At 41.8% G+C, this 21,537-nt stretch overlaps 1 protein-coding gene and 1 non-coding gene across 5 annotated transcripts; both read right to left on the minus strand.

Moving 5' to 3' along the window:
* Positions 1 to 315: 315 nt before the first annotated feature.
* On the minus strand, positions 316 to 19,310 carry Fbxo7 (F-box protein 7). 4 transcript variants are annotated; one of them, XM_027940865.2, is made up of 9 exons: positions 19,061 to 19,308; positions 15,260 to 15,554; positions 12,260 to 12,487; positions 10,780 to 10,921; positions 8,936 to 9,019; positions 6,258 to 6,353; positions 4,062 to 4,238; positions 2,154 to 2,191; positions 316 to 991 (listed from the first exon to the last, which is right to left on the minus strand). In XM_027940865.2, exons 1-9 carry the CDS (start codon positions 19,180 to 19,182, stop codon positions 608 to 610), a joined length of 1,566 nt encoding a protein of 521 aa, XP_027796666.1. In that variant the 5' UTR covers positions 19,183 to 19,308; the 3' UTR covers positions 316 to 607. The 4 variants fall into 4 exon arrangements, with proteins under 4 accessions (XP_027796666.1, XP_027796813.2, XP_027796888.1 ...); XM_027941012.2 differs by lacking the exon at positions 19,061 to 19,308 and adding an exon at positions 18,845 to 18,944 and having other exon boundaries at positions 15,260 to 15,402; XM_027941087.2 differs by lacking the exon at positions 19,061 to 19,308 and adding an exon at positions 18,845 to 18,926.
* Positions 16,340 to 16,443, minus strand: LOC114088928 (small nucleolar RNA U13). The gene has a single exon (XR_003582093.1). It is a non-coding gene; the product is annotated as a small nucleolar RNA U13 (small nucleolar RNA).
* Positions 19,311 to 21,537: the final 2,227 nt, after the last annotated feature.

The following is a 21,537-nucleotide window of genomic DNA, read 5'->3' on the forward strand; positions in this document are numbered from 1 at the left end:
AGTGTTCAGCCAGGGCTGTTTCAGTGCCCAGAAGTTCCACCATAACCTGAAAGAGCTACAGAGAAAGGGAAAGCGCGCACCCAGCCCAAATTTAACAGAACTAGTTTTGCTTTTATTGATTTTATAAATTCAGTTTTCACTTAAGGAAGACCACTTTAAAAAAAGAAAAAGAAAAGAAACATATAAATTCCCTGCAATAATAATCTGCTTAACTCAGTAGGTTCTTTGATACTTTTAAAATATCCAAGTTACACTGTGCACTTGTTCTAAATGTTTATTCTATATCTTTCTGTAAAAGAAGTCAAGATAGCCATGTAACTTAGATGGTTTTTTAATCTGTTGCACATTATCAGTATAACAACTCCGTTCTAGAGAGGAATCCAGATCAGGGAAATCAGTAGCCAACTATTCCTGTGGCCAACCTTTCCACAGAGCAGCCTTCGGGCCACACCACCCCTGAAGCTGTCAACACAGAAAGCTCTGGGAGTGCAACTCTCACCACATGTTCAGAATCAGCACTAGAGATCGGCACCCCAGGGAGACGGCATCTGCAGCTTTAAAACACATAAACAAAACCAGTTGAGCTTCAGAGTGAGATTGCAAACCATCACATGAATGACAGCCGGCTGTCAGGTGACCGACCTCTACTGGGCCTGAAGGGAAATCTGTCATTGGGCCCCCCTCGCCCTGGCAAGATAGGGTTTGGTCCCGGAAGTGGGCCAATTGGATCAAAACGTGGTCTGAGTGGAGGGAACTGGCCAGGTGTCTCCCCGGGCCCCGGGATGAGTGAATTGATAGGGTCCCCAACATAGGGAAGTGTGGGTCTTTCGTCGTATTCACCACCGATGATTCCTGGAGGAAGCAGCGAGCTGGGATGGAAGGGGTGCAAGGGGCTGGGATAGAATGGGATGGGGTAGGGCGAGGACGGCAGGAACATCACGTGCCGCCCTCTCTGAGCTTCTTTTCTTTGTTTGTGCCTCTTCCTGTATAACTACAGAAAGAAAAAAAAAAAAAAGAAGAAGAAGATATGGTAAGTGGTTTAGATGTTTCCCCAGCAGTCAAGCTGATCAGCGTCCACCCATTCCCCACCCTCCTCCCCACACCGTCCAGGCAGACAGCAGTGCGCAGGAGAGATGAGGCCAGCGTGTCTCTGCAGACAGGGCAGCAGCCCCGCTCAGCGCAGCACCAAGTGAGTTCTGCTCTTGAACACCACTGCAACTGAGCCACTGGGCTAATCTGAGGTCACAGTGAATCCAAAGAGGGCAAGTGAGTGGCATTCTTTTCAGAGCTCCCAGCTGATACGCAAGTGTAGGTCAGCTTTTTGTGAAAATGGGAAATTTAAATATGTGTTTAAAATGACATGCCACAAAACATAAAGTCAGGTATTGGAAGGATGAGGGGCAGCACTTAATTCATTTTTTTCACCTAAATTACATCCCCAATGGACCTCCACTTAAAATACAAAATAAGTGCCTATTTTTGAGTATGGAACATATCCTAAATAATAGTACTGTGTTTTTTACATATTTGAGAACTTTCACTGAATTTTATTCTTCTCTATTCACCCGATGAGTGGTGAATAGAGAATAATAATAATAATAATAGTCCTTCATTCTAAAGAATTTTTCTCAGTCTTATCAAAGTATTTTATAGTAATCACGTGCAAATAAAACAATATCAATATCGTTTGTTCTTTGCACAATACACTATGCTAACTAGCTAAATGGTTAAGGTTATTCTAGGACAACAACTCAAATTATTTTTTGCAACAAAGCAAGAATGTTTTATGTAAAGATGAAAGCAATCTTAGGCTTTTTGTTAAGATTTCTTTTCTGGGGCTGGGATTGTGGCTCAGTGGTAGAGTGCTCCCCTAGCACGGGCAGAACCCGGTTTGATCCTCAGCACCACATAAAAAAAAAAAAATAAAGGCATTGTGTTGTGTCCATCTACACCTAAAAAATAAATTTTTAATAAAAAAAAATTTCTTTTCTGTATAATTACAGGAACACAAGAACTACATCTAAAGTAAAAGTTGAAAACGTTTTCATTTTTGAAGCTAGGTTTCATTACATCATAATAAAAGTGAAAATATACTCTTGATGCATTAGTTTACTGGGTCAAGCACACTGGCCTTGATATTTAAAAATACCTACCTCTTTCCAATCTGTGTCTCGAGCTCTGACAGTACTATCTAGAAAGTAAAACAAAAAATGAGGAATTAAAACATTTCATTCATCTGGATTAAACATCATTTGTTTTTGTCCTAAAGAAACTGAAACTTACCCATTTAGCATAAAGAGGAACACGGGACATTTGCATAACACATCATTCCTTTCCTGAAACTAATTCAAACCCTTTCTCAATAGCACTGGGGGGGGGGGGGGGGGCGGCTGTCACTGCCCAGTGCACTGTGGTAATTCCCACTGTGATCCCAAGGACTCTGGAGGGTCATGTGGCCGCCCCACCCTTCAACCGGTCACATGCACACTGTCCTCTCCAGCCTCATCCAGGTGTGCCAGCTGCTCCCCCTGTTGCACCAAACAAGGTTCCTATCATAATCCTCATTCTTTGCTGCAGGGCAAGCTGATTTAGGCTTTCTTCCATATTTGGGTTAGATTATTTCCTCCCAACCACAAAGAATGATTTCAACTACCAAAAGTATGAGCACAATTAAATCTTTTTTGTGTGCTTATATCTTATATGTGACATGAGGACAGAAGATACCAACCAACTTTAGGACTACGGAAGAGTTTGGATTAAAGATGGCGATGTCTTCTCTACCAATTATTGCAACCACAGAAGTCAGAGTCAAGGCTCCAACTCTGCAACACTTGTCCACAGGGACATGCAGCTGGTGGAGGAGCCTGTGAGTACAATCTGGAAATGAGAGAGCTGGATCCCCCTGGAAACCCAGACTGCAACACGCATGGAAGGGCGTCTGTCCTTTGTTGCATGTCACAACCTGTGATCCTTATCCACTCTCCAGATGTGCTCATCACTTTGTCTTTATTTTTTTATTAAAATATTTTTAAAAACTTTTAAAAATGATATTTGCTGACAATTATGACAAAATAGCATTTTAGACTTTAGATTCAGGAGAGTAGGAACAGGGAGAAGGAAAAGAGTAGGTGACAGGGAGAAGGAAAAGGAACAAACCAGGGCACGCACACTGGCCACATTTTGAAGTTTTAAAAGAAAAAAACCAAAAATTTTAATAGTCCAAATGACTACATATGGTATCCTGCTTTTAAAAAAAGGCTTCTAGCCCCAGATGTTTAGTTGCTGAGATGACATGCTAAATCTTATCATCCATTTTTATTGTATGAATCACAAGATGTATTTTGCACTGCAACAGAGACTACACCTACAAAAACATAACTAAATAGGAGTCTATTTCTATTTTATAAACAGATACTATTTATAAAAAAATACTGATTTTTCTATTGTGGCTTTGCTTTGTTTTGGTGAGTGTATTTCTGTAAATGACATTAAGTTGACATCATGACTCCCTCGAGGGCCAAACAGTTTGAAAGACACCAACATGCAGTAACACACTGAGAGGCACCAGAAAGAAGTGCCACGAGCAGGCTTTTGGCCTTGACCTGGTAAACAGATTCTAATGTCATCGCCACCACCAAAATGATCACCAGGTCACATCAGTGTGACCATATGGACCTGGCACTGCCCTAGCATGTCAATGGTGAGCAGCTCCCTAACTACAAACAGGCCTCAACCACTGACTGGGTAAGAAGCACAGCTCATTTCCAAGACGCTGAGGGGGGCTTTAGAGAACAAACCTGTCTTACTTTCACTTCTCTATCCTCAAATAATACACTGAGTCTAAGGGGTTATTTGTGTTGCTGAGAACACAAAAATGAGCGGAAAGAGTTTCTGGAACACAGGCAAAGACTTAGGATCTCTTTATGCTAAGGGTGTTCCTTATCATTCGCAACTCAAAAAAAAAAAAAAAAAACCATCTGGCAAAGCCAAGTACCCTTGGCCCTGACAGCCAGAGTGAGAAAGACCCTCTTCCTAAGCTAACAGGGCCGCACGGAAATCACCTCGAAAGTCCCGCAGGTACAGACACCTCCACAGCAGCGGGTCACTTGAAGCAATAAAGAGGTCCCGACAGACTGCAGACAGACACAACACAGAGCGAACATCCAGGAGTCGGAAGATCCGCAGCTTCAGTTCCAATGGGAGGACCACCAACCCGAACACGTCTGGAAGGTTCAGGGCTAAAAGAGAAGAGAGAAGCAGCAGGTACACTGAGCCAAGGGCATCCAGGTTTTCCCCACACAAAAGCTGCCACCTGTTCCTTTCTAAAGCAGTGACAGACTAGTCATTCTCGATTATCCCAGTACGCATCCTCCACACACATCTTTAACCCCACCTGACTCTATTACCACGAACTCACACAACTCTAGGCTCCTCACTCCCTTTACATTTTGCAGAAAGACATATACTTTTTAATACAGATTAAATAAATATCAGGGTCAACTGCTAAATACTTGCCACTGGCTTATTCTGCCTCCAGCAATATTCACTGCAATAAAATCCCTCTATTCAGCTGCAGTGAATGGACAACCCACTGGCTTTTCAGAAATGGTTCCACCCCCGCCACCCCTGCCTTTTACCAGCTCTGTGCCTCAGGACAAGTGAAACTAAGTCAATTTCCTGCACAGTGGGTTGGTAGTATTACCTAGCACCTACCTTACCATGTTGTGAAAATTAAATGCATAAATAGCACCATGTTTAGAAAACATTTGGTGTATCACAAGCACTCAAGAGTTAGAAATAACTATTATCTGACATTTAGCAGGCTAAAGAAAAAGGAAGATAGAGAAATTCAGAAGCAAAGCCAAGAAAGGAAAACAAAGAAGAATATGTACCAATGTCAAAAGAAAATTATTTTTTTAATTACAAATCAAGTATCTTTCATTTGAAATGCTTGGGACTGGAAGTGTTTTAGAATTCAGTTTTTTTGATCCTAGAATATTTCCACAAACTTCACTGATCAAGCATCCCTATTCCAAAAATCCAAAATCCAAAACCTTTTGAAGGTCTTGTTTCCAATTTTTTAGTATTTCAGATTTCAACTTTCAGACCTGGGGATGTTCAACCTATACTAGCTCCTCTGCAATATTTACAATGCTAGTCTGTACTAGCAAAGAAAACAAAAAACCCAACAAACAAGAGTTTTCAAATTCAAATTTCAAATTCTCTCATCACCAACTAAAGAAGAAAATAATAGCCAGGGCACCATGCAGCTTGAAATCAAAAATATTTATTTCTCAACATATAAATAGTACATAAAGCTTACGTATCTGTTTGTGCAAGTCCGAAACTCCTTACCAGCTGAAGGACTGTGGTAAATCGTATGCTGGTTCTCAACTACTTCCCACCGTGATTAGACTTCCATGGGCCCCTACTATCAGGTTTGGCCCCTTTTGACTTACTCTGTCCAGTGATATGTGAGCGGAAGTGACCCTTCATTTCTGGGACAAAGCTTTAAGACCCCACACAGTGTTGGGCCACTGCTCGCTGTTCCCACTGCCCCAGGGAGAGCATGTCCTGGCTAAAGACCACGCCTCGAGAGAAAGCAAACCACACACCACATGCACACGACTAACAAAAATGCTCACTTTAAGTGAGTAAGAGTTTTAAAATATTTTTTACTGCAACACAAATAAGAGAAAACGAATAACAAGGCTTTTGACTGAACTATAAATCTCACAGAATCACGATACTGTCATCCATAAAGCAAGTGTAATAAAATCTACTTCAATGTTACTAGCACTAAATATCCACCAGCTTGTAAACATCTGACAAAGTGCTGGACAGAGTCCCCAGTCAATGTTGGCTTAAGAAACAAAAACAAAAAACTTAGGCCCAATGTACAAGCTATTTATTAATGTTATTTGTGTGTTTCCTGAACACTTTTGGGGATCTGTGCTAAACCATGGAATGCCAAAGTGAGTAAGACTTACCTCTACTTTCCATTCACAACCTTACAAGGAAAGAAATCACACAATTACGACACACTGTAAAAAGCTACAATAAGAAAACAGACAAAATGCTACGAAAATACACACAAAGGACGTAATACCACTGAAGATGTAAACTGAAGCCCAGTCTTAAGAGAAACTTTCAGTAGGGGAAAAGAGAGAAGGGAGACATCAGAGTCACCAAGCATACCATGTCCCCTGACTGCTGTTCCCAGTCTTAAACTGGGGCGACTCCTCACCGCTCCTCACCTTGCCTGGTGACAGCCAGAAGAGGGTACACCAGCTGGTCTTTGAAGAGGCGGGACAGCTTCTGAAGGTCTTTGTACACTTTGGCTGCATTTTCCCCTAGAAGATTTTTAGAAAATAAAAATCAAAACACAAAAAGTGTTTTCAAGTGGAAAAACTTGAAATGACGTCTGTCTTCTGTATCCACCAAATCAAGGTGGTAAACAATATTCATAAGTAATTCCTTCACAGATAAACAGCAACCAAAGTCCCTAGTTGAGAAAGAGGCAGAGTGCATGACTGATTAAAATAGATCGCAGAGGTAAAGCTAAAATTCCCAAATCAAATCACCAGAGCTGTGCCCAGCCCACTAGCTCCTAGGCTATGACCACAGAGAAAACTGCTGTGTGAGATTCACACATAAAGCAGGGATTTCCAGACTGTCCACCAATCCGTTCTGGACCCTGGGCACACAGCAGGGAATTGCTCTGATGGAGCTCAGAGCTTAGTAAAATAACAGTATTTATCCCATGATGACTAGGTATCAGCAGTGCCAAGCATTTTTTTGAGCCTTTCTCACATCAGCAATTCTCCCCTAAGAAAAAGACAGATACTATTATTCCCATTTTAAAAATAGAACAAAGTACAATAAGCATTGTCCACAGCCCCACAGTGAGTGGCAGAGCAGGGAGAGTACAAACCTAAGGGTGTCTAGCTCCACAGAACTTACCCCATGGACCCACAGAACTGGCATCACCCAGGCAATGTCAGCCCTGCCCAATCAGAACCCACATTTCAATAAGATCCCAGGGGATCCACAAGTACAGTAAGGTGTGGAAGCACACCAAACTGCCCCGAGGTCCCCACTCTACTTCTGCCATTTACCAAGTGTACAACTTGGAACAAATTACCTACCTATCAAACTCTCACCTGTTTAAGGAAGAGACCACCACTACCTGGGAAGAGTTGTTAAAATGGAAAGCTCCACACACAGTGCATAATACACCAACAGCACCTGCCTGCTCCCTTCCCACCCATGTCTATGTACTTCACTATCTATAGCAACATGCTATTTATCAATTGATTCACAAGCACAAGGAAATAGATGAAGTTAAACTCTAAATCTTTGCCATGTGAACCTGCAATCTCAAGTCTGAAATCTAATGTCCAGACCTCATTTTAAAAATAAGCTTGTTTCAAGGCCTTTCCTCAAGTGTGAAACTGATTTTCTTTCAGTATTTTCCTTTAGCAACCTATCTTATAAATAATTAGGCACTTAAAAGGTCCAATAACATTACTTACAGAAAGTTACTAGGGTCTACACTATAACCCACAGTAAAATTCATTAAAATGACTTGCCAAACAGCAAATCTCTACCCAACATAAAAGCACCTTATTAAAAATACTTAATTAGGGGCTGGGGTTGTGGCTCAGTGGTAGAACACTCGCCTAGTGTGGGTGAGGCTCTGGGTTCGATCCTCAGCACCATATAAAAATAAAACAAATAAAAATAAAGGCATTGTGCCCATCTACAACTAAAAAAAAAAATTTTAAATACTTAATTGAAATAGTCCATAAAATTATATAAAGGTATTAACTTTCTGCCTCCATTTCCTTTTTCCATAAGGGAAATAAGATTAAGAAGAATCTGAGCTAGATTCTCTACAGAAGCTGTTTTTAAAATTATAGCAGCCAGATGTATCTATTCCAATTCTAAATCCCCCTATTTATTAGGTCTATACCTGTGAAGCAACTTAATCTCCTCTAGACCTGTTTACTGACCTATCAAATTGTCATAAAAAAATTACTGTAGAGTGTAGGGTACTTCTTCCATACCAAAGTCCTCCCTGGTAGAGATGAATATAGTGATACAGCCAAGGAATTTCAAGTTTTTATGATTCTAATAGAAAGGCACCTTTATAGATTCATCAGTCTAGTTCATGCATCCAATTCAAGATTGCCCCCAAGGGAACAAAACCTGGTTCTGGAGAGCAAACAATACCCTAGCTCTATAAGGGTTTGTGACCTTCCAAAGGGTCATAGTATATTTGTGGTATTAAAGCTTAATGGAGGAGAGCAATTAAGGAAAAAGAGGAAAAAAAATTTACAAACACTCCTCAGGGGAGTTAATAAAAAGGAAAAAAAAAAAAAAACAAGGTTAATACTGGTCTAATCTCACATTAGATTTTTAATTCAGCTAATGCCCAAGTTCTATGTTCAATCAAAGACATTATGAACAATCTCCTGTCATCTTAATCTCATTTAAAAGTTTCAGTCTTTTTATTTTAAATTGTTTTATTTGTTTTAATTAGTTACACATGACAACAGAATGCATTTATGCACTTGATATATCATACATAGATAGGATATAATTGCTCATTTTTCTGAGTGTACATGTTGCAGAATCATATTGGTCATGCAGTCACATATATACATACAGTAATAATGTCTGTTTCATTCTACTGTCTTTCCTATCCCCATATCCCCTCCCCTCCCCTCCCATCACTTCCCTCTACCTAATCTAAAGTAACACTATTCTTCCCTAGTGCCCCCGCTCCTTATTGCGAATTAGCATCCGCATATTAGAGAAAACATTCAGCCTTTGGCTTTGTGGGATTAGCTTATTTTGAACATTATCTTTCTAGGTTTTTCTAAAGTGAACTTCTCAAAGCTTTACCCATGTCAAGTCACAGTTACATCACCTGGTTCCTCTGTGCAAATAAAGGACTCTGGCAGCAGCTGCAATCTTTTCACACTTCGAATCTCACTGTTGATTTTTAGTGTAGCTATAAATAAGCAAAAGAAATATGATTTTTAAATGTCACTTTATCAATCGCCTTCCTTTTTTAAGACAGGCCTGCATTTCCTTGCCCACAAGCACTAAGGACACATTATATAAAACAAACTGCTCTACACCTATTTCTTTCTCCCACTGCAAGGTCAAAAGTGTAAACCTGCATGAAGTGAATTCACCCTCATACACCACCTTTTAAAACTACAGTAAGCATCTTTATACACAGCCCACTAAGAATCACCAACAGCCGCTCATTAGCAATTGAGAGATATGCAACAAGGTCAATAGGAGAAAGCCAAACACAATAAAACCATTATTTCTAATGCAGTCACTAAAAACAACATTCTTCTTTTTTTAAAATTTAATCCTTGGCAATGGTTCTATCCTTGTTCATTAAAAGAATCCTGCTAGTTTTCACAGCATCATCACACTCTAGGCCCAAAGGACCAATATTCTTGACATCACCACAGGGTTCAATTTTAATCGTGCATACAAAGGCGCACTTCATCTACATCATGAAAGAGCCAGTGATGTGTTCACGCACACGTGCACCAAGCAGGCTGCCCTGGGTGAGGAGAGACTTAAGGACACTGTTCCTTTTCAAAGTACCAAGCCTGGAATGGCTGGCTGCCACACAAGCCTTCAAGTAGCCAATTGCCAAGAACAATGAAGGCACAAAACATCGGAATAAGAAATTAATCATAAATTAAGAAATCAGAGGTTATTATATGCATGTCATTAAGTGCTTTCTTAAGAAATTGAGGCAAAAATTACAACTTCACATTAACTACTTGGTAACTTTAACCGTGATGTGCACAGCAGAGCATTTAGATAAAGGCAGAAGCTACTGAAGCTCTGCGAGTAAGAATGTCAAACTAAGAGCTCCACAGGCTAACTGTGAAGGCCAACTGTGAAGAATTGTTGACAAAATGCTGATGGTCATCCTAATGCCTACATTTTTTCAAACACGGGAAACAAATAAAAATGCTGTCATTCCAATCTTACATACCATCTTAACCAGCTAAAAGGACAAACCTCAAAAAGAAAACAGAATAAAAGTAAAAAATCCTGGTCACTCAAATGAACCCCCAGATTGTGTGATAATGAGACAATCCCAGAGAATACTGGAAGCCGGTATGGACCCACGTGGCATGTGAGCTAAAATGAAATACAAGAAGGAATGTACTGTCTCTCAATGAGATTTCTCAATGAAAGAGGAGAACTTTTTAAAAAATTGTTCATTCAGAATAACTTTCATGGGGAAAAGGGAAGGAAAAACATACACACTAAAGTCTCAGAACTCTTAGCAGTGTTTCTATGCATTGCTGGTCACACAGATGCCAAACTGTGTGAAGAGGGGCCTCAGCCCAATCTCACCAGCCTAGTTCAAAACTTTCATTAAAAATATAAAGTAAAGCCATATGCGACAAGCATAAAAAAAGAAAAATATTCTTGGAAGAGTTCATATGACTCATCTTACTCCTGTTATCACAGCTGCTCCCAAAGCAAAGGTGAAGATATCAAAAGAGCATGGCTGCCCCAAGACTGAAGGCGGCTGGCCTACACATCAATCTCAGGTTCTATAATCTCTCAGACACATGTTGTCGTTGGTCTAGAAACTAAAGAAAGCTGAGAGATTCAATTACATCATGATCACCAATCACTGAAGTGACTCAGAAGAGAAACACACTAAGTTCCTAAGCTCTGTACTTAATTCATGAACCAGCAACCATGACTGTGCCATCCAGGTACCATTGACAATGACCAGGTTTCCCAAAGGCACGCAGGTGAGTGCGGCAGAGCCACCCTCGCAGAGAGGGTGTGTGTACTGCAGTCTGTACACACCGCTCGACTTCCACTTCTCTGGCATGGACACAGCTTTGGCTTCAGTCCCCTGAGGAATAAAATAAAAGGAAAATGAACAATGAAGAAAAGCATTACTCTCAAAAAAATTAAAGATCCAAAAGACCCCTAACTTGTTTAAAAATGAGCCTTCCTTACAGCTCCCTTAATAAAATGTGCCCCCCATCAGTAATCCTACCATTAATGAAGAACAGAATATTGTAACATTTTTCTATTAAAATTTTTGTTTGAATAGGTAAAATAACATCATAGAAATAAGGGTTAATTTCTTCAAAGACACTTCTCCCCTCAGCAAAGCAGGCATTATTCAAGATCCCAAGTTCAAATATCGCTTTCTTTGTAAAGCCCTTTTCAAAACACCTGTCATTCCCTCACATTCTGTTTGTATTTTTATATAGTTTTATTATGTTCTCAATTTATTTGTTATTTATATTATAATTCCTTTTATTTATCTCTTTCATCTATTTATGGACTTGAGCACAGGGGTGTTCAATATTTTGATTTTCTAATTCCTGGCCCAGTACACAGCACACCACGTGTGTGAAGGATCTGTGAATGACCACACCTTGAAACAAACCACGTGGCCCAGGGGCCAGCAGCCTGGGCATGTGCAGGAGTATGCAAGCTCAAACTTCACCCTTGATTTACTGAGTCAGAATATGTGTTCTAATGGGACCCCAGACATTCTTTAGCACATTAAAGTTTGAGAAGCTGTACTTTTAAAATGTTTTCCTCTGTGATCCCTGGCATCCCATATACATCATGTCTCTCCTAAAACTTAACCCAGACCATATTACAGTTTATATGCTTGCTTATCTCTGCCACTTGCAGACTCTGAGCAACTTGCAAAGAGGGATCACCCACTTGTATGAGCAATCAGAGAGCAGGGACAAAGCCTGCACCTGACATCAGTAGATGCTTATCGGTTAACAAATGGATGAGCGAATACAGATAAGCAACTACAACATAAGAACAATGTCTCTCTTCCTAACTCAGTCATATTAAATTACTGGCATTTCATAAAGCCATTAACATAAAAAATAACCAGCTGTGTAGGCACACCCAACCCACACTCAGTGCCCCACTTAATCCACATATTATCATACATAATGTTTTGTCTTTTTTAAACTATAGTTACTATTACCTCTGCAATATTAAATACTGAAAAAGGAAATGAAGAATCAAAAAAAATAGGAAGGAAAAGAGGGAAGGGCACATTTACTGAATGCCTATCACCGTGTTCGACAATTATGCTCAATATCCAACCCCATTAAATAAAGAAGCCTGAACACTACAACGCCCTGGTGACGTTTACTGATGCAGTGGACACACACCCATGAGGTGTGTGGGTGCTGCTAGTGGCACCTACCTGAGGTATGTACCCTGACTCCAACATGAGGAGATGGACCAACACTATCAAGGCATCGCTGGCATTAGAACAACTGGCTGACTGGTACAAGGTCTCTAAGGAATGTGGCACTTGCCCTTCCGTGGCTTCGCTGCAGAGCATGGGTTCTGAGGGACAGAAGCCTGAGCCCTCCTCCATATCCACGACATCTTGGGTTGACTCAGCTTCAAAGGCTTGACTAGGCCCTGACTGAAGAGGATAAGGAAAAAGAATTCATTCAAAATACTTATCTTTATACAATACACTTTGCATCCTAGGCTCAAAGCCAAAGCACAACACTGGGTTTAGAAACAGATGACATTTTAAGGGAGCCCTCATGAAGAAGTGAGCCTGGAACCTAACCTCCACCCCAGGTCCTGTGACTGCAATAATTCTGGCTGACATGCCAAGACACCCTAGAAGTCATCCTTGAGTCCTCCCTCCACCTCACTAACCCACCCCAAACCAGTACACTCACTGTGAGCGGCTCCACGAGCTGCCCCTCCCACTCCACTGGAACATCCTCTCATTCTTGTCTCCTGACTTCCAGCAGCTTCCTCCTGCCTCCACATTCTGTCTTCTAGTACATTCTACCCACTGCTGCCAGTTTCTTGGCCATTAAAAATCCAATCATGTCCTATGTCCCAGTTTAAAACTCACCAGTATTTCCCCAAAACAGGCACCAGAATTTCCCTCAATCATGCCTTAGTTGGTGCCCCTTGACATTCTTAGGAAAAAAGTCAGTGCACAATCAAATAAGTATGGAAAATGCTCCAAGCTACAGTCAGCTAACCTCACTCACCATATTCATAAAATACATCAGTATTATAAAAGCTCTGAGAAGTCTAAAAATAACAGCAATGTGTAACATTTAACCAAGACACACTGTCCTTCCTCAATATCCCTGTGACACTTAAAATCCCATAAAACATGCTTTTCATAGAGGACACACCGAGAAATGCAAGTCTACAGAAATTAAATCAAAATTCCTAAACTCTTTAGCAAAGAAGGCCCTTCATCCCCTGCTCCCTCACCCATCCTGCATTCACTTTCTTCTAGGATCAGACCACAAGTCACCCATTATGTAACCCCAACACAGTACCTGACACATAGTAATATACTCAATAAATGCCTGTCAAACAGATGTTAGAGGATGACATCTCACAACTGCATAATGTTTTTGATTTCAAAGTGTTTTCTCATTTGTGCCTTACAATGATCCTATAAATTAGGCAAGACAGATGATAATGCCTTTTTATAGATGATATAATGCAGAAATATTATATAACACAATCAAGGTAGCCAGCTAGTAAAAATTTGAAACCAATCCACATCCCCAGACTCACCGTCTAAGGCTCTTATATGCAATACATACTTCAATAATTATCATATTAAATTCTGTTCAGAAATCTCATTTCCTAGGCTTGTGCTCAATTCTAAATGCAAATAAGATTTCTTCTTCTTCAGTTTACATTTGCATTAAAGGGCACAGTGTGAGTGAAAGACTGGAGGAATATAAGGAGCCAGAGTGACAGCCATTATTCCAAAATCTCTGAGGATCTAAGCCCTACTGTGGAACGATCCAAATCCACTTGCTGAAGCCCAGAGGCCAATGACAATTCACACTGTCTACATAAAACATATGCACACAACCCTGTCTGGGATTTTTTTTTTCTTTCTTTTTTTTTTTTTTTTTTTTTTTGAGCAAACAGAAACCACTTAACATGAAGCTAAATTATGAAAAATAAGAGCTTATTTTTAACATAATGTCTAACTTTGGGCCACTTGCTACTCACAGTATTGTGAGACAGAATATATTTGGAAAATTAACAAAGGGTTACACTAAGCTGAAAACTACATGTGAGAGATCTGAATTCCCCATGGGCTTATCAGCCTGACTCCTAACTCCTCTCTCCAACTGCCATCCTCTGAGCCATTCTGATAGGAGTGTGTTTATCATGTCCTTCCCATGGGTGGACATGAAGAAAACACTAACACCATCTACACAGACCATTTTGCCACAGATCATTTACAAGACATAGAAAGCAGTAACCAAACTGCATTAGAACAGCATTCAGCTCTGATATGTATTATCCCCGTTTCTCCTTAAAGACCAGGTACTGGATGAATGACCAAATGCAATGAACTGAGGAATTAATTTATATTAATTTATAAAATTCACCTCCTTTGGTTTCAAGTTTTACTCATCTGTGTTACTTCCCTTTTTAATGTTCCCTTCCACATTTACTTAGCAGATCATACTGCTTCAAGGACTTAAAGCATCAAGCTCAGTTTTCTTGCTACAATTTTACAGTTACCCTATACAAACCTTAGAATACAAAATAATGTGATTTTAAGAAATTACTAGCTTGTGGCAACATTAATTTGTCAAAAATTTTCAAAGGGAAAGTAGTAACTATCACATATCCTATAAAGATGAACTATTTTAAAAAGTACACAGAAGTTAAAGGGAATTGCCCTTCTACTAAAGTTATCTCTGAGTGAGTCTATCAGCAAAAAAAAAAAAAAAAAAAAAAGACTCAGAAATGTAATTTAAATATGTAGCTAAATATCCTTACTCATTCCCCCAGATTACCTGCATAAGGCAGAAATAACTCTTCTAAAATAAACTGATATCCAAATATCTGGACACAGATGATTTTTCTAATTCAGAACATTACATATCCTTGGAATAGAACAGAGAAGAAAAACTGGGCACCCTAAGCTTAGAGACAGTGACAGAAACCAAAGGATAATTGATCTGAAGGAGTAAGTACTTGAACAAAATACTTGGAGCAAAGCTAGGTACTTCAGAATGCCAGCCCAAATACCTTGGTCCAGGTATTTAGAAGTTAAAAAGAAAATGTTCTATGAGAACGTGATTTGCAACATACTGATGCCAACTACACCCACTAGCACAGAAGTTAGCTGAGGCGTCAATGACTTATCAACTACTTTACTCTCTTTGTCTTTTATACTCACCATACTGTCATCATTCCAGACATCAGATTGGGCTGCCTGTCCTTGGAATGAATCATTCCGTTGTTCATCAGGTACGCTGGCCTGACTGGAGCTGGCGGCCAAAGAGGGTTGGTCATTATTCTGGAGTGAGGAATGCTCTGAATCTGTGGATGAAGGTAAGTTAGGTGCTGGCATGGCATCTTCAAGAATCAAACATATCAAGTCCCCAGAAACAATCCCATACGAAGCCAAGGTCTCTTCATCTCCAGTGAGGGCATCCTTGTTGTTCAATGTAATTGCAAATCGGGTATCAGAACTGCCAAGAAAGACGGATAAGGATAGTAAGAGCTACCTATTACCACCACCCTAAATGATACAGCTGGAATATATATAAGGTATATGGCATGACTCTAGATTATAGATTTCTAATGGCTAAAACGTAAGCCTACTTCCCTACCATCAATACATGTTTTCAACAATTCTAAGATACATAGTTTTTTATATTTTGACATCTTTGAAATTAGGATGCTTCTCAAAAGCAATGACATACTAGTTTAATTCACAGCATTTTCCCCTTAGTGTTAAGTAAAGCAATGTGTCTTATAATTGGCTACAAATAAATTCAATGAAATACTCTTTCTAAAACATAAATGAGATCACATCATTCCTCTGCTTAAAACCCTCCAATGGTTCCGACCTGAACTTGAATGAAATCCTCACCATGGCTTCCAAAACCCAACCCCCCCGCACCACCACACCTGTGCCATTCATTCTCTCTCTCACTGGGCTCTCTCATGAGATTCCACCCAGCCACTCAGAAGAGTAGATCAACTCACTGCAGCCTTTGGGCCTCTGGTTAGCTTTTCCAGATCTTAAAATGACTGACTCCTTCTCATCACTAAGGGCTCAGCTCAAAGGTCACTTCAGAAAAGGTTTCCACCCAGTCTACAGCACTCTCTATTTCATTCTCAAGTTTTATTTTTACTGCAACACCACTGTATAAAAACAAGGCCTTTACTTGTCTATCTTCTGTCTTCCCCACACCTACCACTAGAACTTAAGTTTCAGAAGATCAGGGATCTTTTTTTTTTTTTTTTCCCATGTCAGACGGGTTAACAGGCCAACTTCGTAACAGGCTTAGAGGGAGGCACATCTCACACAACAGCATGAACACCCAATCACCACGCTTATGAACCAAAAAGGATCCAGATCAGGGATCTCCTGTATCTAGTTTGAAATTGTACATCCAGCTCTTGGCAAATGAAGTATTTATGGAATGGACACACCACCAAATATGAGTTTGGAAGACTGGGATGATGATAAAATTATGGCTGCCTATTCAATGTGCTTACAGAACAATATGCTTACATTGATACCAAAATACCAAACCATGCCCCAAATATTCATAACCATAAAAAGTTAGATGAATGTATGTAAATAACTGGTTACAAATCCATCCTTCTACTGATATAAAGTACAGGTTTAGGGCTGGGGTTCTGGCTCAGTGGTGGAGCACTTGCCTAGCACATGTGAGGCACTGGGTTTAATCCTCAGCACCACATAAAAATAAATTTAAAAAAAATAAAGGTATTTTGTCCAACTACAACTAAATATATATATTTTTTTTAAATAAAGACAAGGTTCATCCTTCCTACTGATAATCAGCAAAAAAGTCTTTTTATATGGAATACAGCACAAACCCAAAAACCACTATTACACAAGATAAGAACTCCAAGCACAAACCAATGAACACCTCTCCATTCTGCATAACGGACTGTTAGACCTGGGAAGAATACCATTGTTTTTTATCACACAGTGGTGAGGCATAATTACCAAAGCATTATAAAATATTTTATAAGACATTTACACTTAGCAATGATATTTTGATTAATTTTTGGAGAGGTTAACAGAAGATGTACTCCTCTGAAAATCAAGTTCTATGTTTTTCTTAAAATTCTATGTGTTGAAAAGTTGCTCCAAAGTAATTCATTTTTTTCTTTCACATACATTTTCTTGATAGAGAAATTACTAAAGTAGAAACTATTCCTGTTCATTAGAACACAAGTGGCTCTGCTTTTTCTAAATGCTTTAATAAACAAAAAGTTGGAAATCTGCAAGCTGCCCATGAAACACCATTCCAACTTTGACAAAAAAAAAAAACACCTCAAATGAATAATGTGTTGCATTAGTCACTGCAAAAGGGTGAGTTTTTTTTTTTACAAGCAGTATCTAGTACAATGTATATTTAAATACCTATTTGTAGAAAATGGTTTGCCTAATAAAAATGTCAACTTTCCTTCCCACTCTAGAAAAAGGGAAGAACTACTGCTAAAGTTATATGTAGTTTTCCAAGATTCTATTTTCTGAAACTGAGGCGGGGGGTTAACTTTAGCAGAAAAATGAAACTCTAGAAACTCCAGGCTTTTAAAAAATATTTTATAGTAATTCTGAGCCCACTTGCTCAGTAAAGACACTTTAAAATAATCATGTCATATTTTTATCAAATGAACACATTATTAACAAATGAATACTTTGAAAAGAATGAATTTAGTTTCACAAACTGAAACTTAAATTCCTGGCAGTTAACCAGCCTCAACTGCAAAAACAAACCTGAAAGAGAAACTAACTTGGGTTCTTGTGCAAGCAGTCATATCCTTTTAGGTTACACATCCTTTTAAGACTATCCTGCCTATTTAAAAAATAACAAAACATGTATGTCTATACATACACATGTAGATACACACACACACACACACACACACACACACATCTTCAAGAGAACTTCAAAAATGCTTGGTGGGGTAATGATGCCAGCACATACACTTAGTCTTGACCCCAAGCAGTAGCAATAAACATATCATTGACTATAATGTTTCAAAGGAGTTATGATAATACCTCATTTTTTGTCTTTGTACAACTCTTATAAAAGATTTTTATACTCTTCAAAAGGTTTTCTTTTGAAAAATTCGCCTAAAAAGCCCCAGCGAATATTTTTTTCTGGGCACAATAAAATTTCAAATTCACAAGTTCTGCATTTGAAGAGAGGCCATCCTTACATCGTCCTCTCTACCCCCAGATTCTTATTATTCCCAGACGTATCCTCCAAGGACACAAAGCAGCTTCATCTTCAACCCCATTAAGTTCATGACAATTTTGATCTTTCTCAACCTCTCGGCCCCAAATTTCAAGTTCTCCGGGGACAAGGACAACGTTTACCTCCATGTTAGGAGGAGGGGGGGGGAAAAAAAGTGCATCACGCCCTGGAAAACTCCCAGACCTGAATCCCACCTGCACGCTTCCCTGGCTAGAGTGCAGGGGGAGAGTCAGAGCCCGCCGGTGCGGCACCCGCGCACTCCACAGGCTGAACACTACCGTCGCCCTGCAGCGGGGGACAAGCGCGGGCGGCATCGACGGGCGCCGGGCTGTTCACTCTGGGCGCAGAACTTTGCGAACTTTTCCACTGAACTACCCCAGCAGCTCAGGAGGACTCGGGCTAACGGGAGGGTGGCACGAGCGCGCTCGCCTCCAGCCTCGAGTCCCGCAAGCCGCGTGCACGCCGTGGGTCCGGCTCCCGGTTCCGCTCCGCGGACGCCGCCGGCTACTCACCCGGGAGGGGACCGGCGCCCCCGGGAGGCTGGGCCATGGTCCCCGAGCGGCCTGGCGCGCAGCGGCCCAGCGCCCCGCCGGCCTCGCGCGTCACAGTCACGGGTCCCCCGGGCGGCGACGCCCCGAGAGCCAGCCCCCACGTGACCGCCCGGTCCCGCGCCCGCGAGCCGCCCGGCCACACCCGCCCCGCGCTACTCCCGCAGGGCGCCCGCCTACCTGTACCCCAAGGTGGGCAGCAGGGCCTGGCTCAGGTGCGCGCGCAGCTGCCCCAGCGTCGGCTCCGCCTCGGGCACGTCCAGCGGCCGGGTCCGCTTCTCCAGCCGCACTCGCAGCTTCATGGCGGCGGCGGTCCCGCTTCGGCCGCGGGGCTTTGGGCGGCGGCGACCGCCGCAGCTGACTGGGGGTGCTCAGGTGCAGCGGGCGCAGGCCGCTCCTCCTGCCGTGTCTCTGGAACGCCCGCTCTCAGCCGCTCCAGGCAGGGCGCCCCCTGGAGCCCGCGCCGCCAGCCTGCCGCGGGGCCCCTGCGATCGATGGCTCGGCGCGCGACGACGCGGTCTGGGCCGCGAAGCGCACTGCGCAGGCGCAGAGTCCGCCGCAGCTAGGGGCCGTCCGCAAGCTTCTGCTGCGCTGTGGCTGGAGGGACGTTGGCGCCGGAAAGGATGCTGCGGTCTGCACCGCTCACCAGTCCCCGAGGACCAGGTCCTACCCCGTGTCCCGTGGCACTGCCCTCAGAAGCGTGAGGCTGAGTGCAGCTCCGGGTGTGTCCTGTTGCAGGACGTAAAACACCGTGGTCGCTGCTCTGGTTGGACCGTGCGTTAGTCATCTGTTGCTGCTTGACAGTCGCCCCCCAGATCTTACTAGCTGAAGCAGCAAACGTTTGTTGTCCCACGGGTTCTGTAGTTCAGGAATTTGGGGGTGGTGTGGCTGTCTAGTGCTGTCTCAAGGTCTCGTGCGATTACGGTGAAGATGTAGGCCAGGGCTGCTGTCATCTGAGAATTGGAACTTGGGCCGCAGGATCAGCTTCTGAGATGCCTCGCTCACAGGACTGTTGGCAGGAGACCTGTTTTCACCACATGCATCACCCCAGATGGCTGTTTGAGTGTCCCTAGAGCATGGCAGCTGGCTTCCCTCAGAGCAAGTGACCCAAGAGAGAAACCAAGACAAAAGCCACAATGTCTTTTATGGGCTAGCCTCAAGTCACCTTTGCTTCTGTCATAGCCAAATCAGCCCTTCAGTGTGAGAGGATCAACCCAAAGGCATGATTAGCCATAGATGGGATCACTGGAGGCCATCCTGGAGTCTGGCTACACTTAGAGGGTCAACTTAGATGAGAGAGATTATCAAATTTCATCTGTGTTCTCAGAACCATTGTCCAAGTCTTCATAAGAGTTGAATAAAGTTTCTTCCAATAGGGACTGGGAGGGCTCGCCTAGCACGTGCGAGGCCCTGGGTTGGATTCTCAACACCACATAAAAATAAATAAATAAAATTTAAAAATTGAGTCCAATTACAACTTAAAAAAATTTAAAAGTTTCTTCCATAGGTGGCAGCACTTGTCCGTGTCCTGCTCTTCACTCCTTAAACGTCTTGATTGCCTGCTTGTGACAGATCACATACCAAGTGTTGTAGACAGAGTCCTGCCCATGCAGTTCACAACTGAGTGAATCAACTCTTGCAGTCGTGTAAAATGTCCCATTAATGATACAGATAGATACATCGAGGGGGGATGCTCTGCAGGAGGATTCTTTAATAGCAAGAAATATGAAATTGAGAAAAGGTGGCAGGACCAGAGTGACTCTGTGTGACCAGAATAAATGACAGAGTGAATGCATCCCCCCAAAAAAAATAAATAATAAGCCTTCGGCTATGTAAAGGGTTTAGGATGCATTCTAGACTATATGAGAAGCTGAGAGATTTGTAAGGGGATGATTTTATTATCATGGTCCATAGATCTGGTCAACAGAAGCTGACTCTGGGAAACTACACAGGTAAGGGGTATATCTGAAGGGTACTGTATATATATAGCTTAGGGAATTTTAGGGAGGACTAGAGAAGTGGCCCGGACTAATCTTCCATAAACAAAGCTCAGAACCATGCAGAAGAACTCATGAGGACTACCATGTCTGAGATTGCTGCTGCTACCCAGCCCATGCTGAAGGACATTGCTGTCACTGCTTCTAGGAACCACTGGGGAATGGCTGCCACAGGTATTTTTGTTGTTGTTGTTTGTAGCCACCTGTAATGATAAAATTCCAAGTTTCCAAAATCATCGTGTTTTCCCACCTCATTTCCAAATCAAAGACTCACAGGGGTGCATCTGACTGAGGAAATGTGGGTCCCACACCTAAGTCCTGCCTACAAAGGAGACTGGGATTCAGAATCTGAACTCCTTCCTTGGGGAGGCAGGACTCATAATATTGGAACTCACCCAAGTTTAGGGAAAGCTATTCAAAAGAGGATAGGAAGCCATGAACCCCTAAGGGCATGCTCACATCTAAAATATATCAGTGGTAGAGAGTGGTGGATTAGATTAGGGCTTCACAACGTCAACAATATTGATCTTTTGGGCCATATAAGTCTTTGTTCTGGGAAACTGTTATGTACATTGTAGGATGTTTATCAGCATCTCTGGTCTTTATCCACAAAATGCCAGTAGAACCCTTTCCTTCCCCAGTTGTAAGAACCAAAGATGT

Source organism: Marmota flaviventris, chromosome 3, assembly GCF_047511675.1.
Source record: "Marmota flaviventris isolate mMarFla1 chromosome 3, mMarFla1.hap1, whole genome shotgun sequence".
Lineage (NCBI taxonomy): Eukaryota > Metazoa > Chordata > Mammalia > Rodentia > Sciuridae > Marmota > Marmota flaviventris.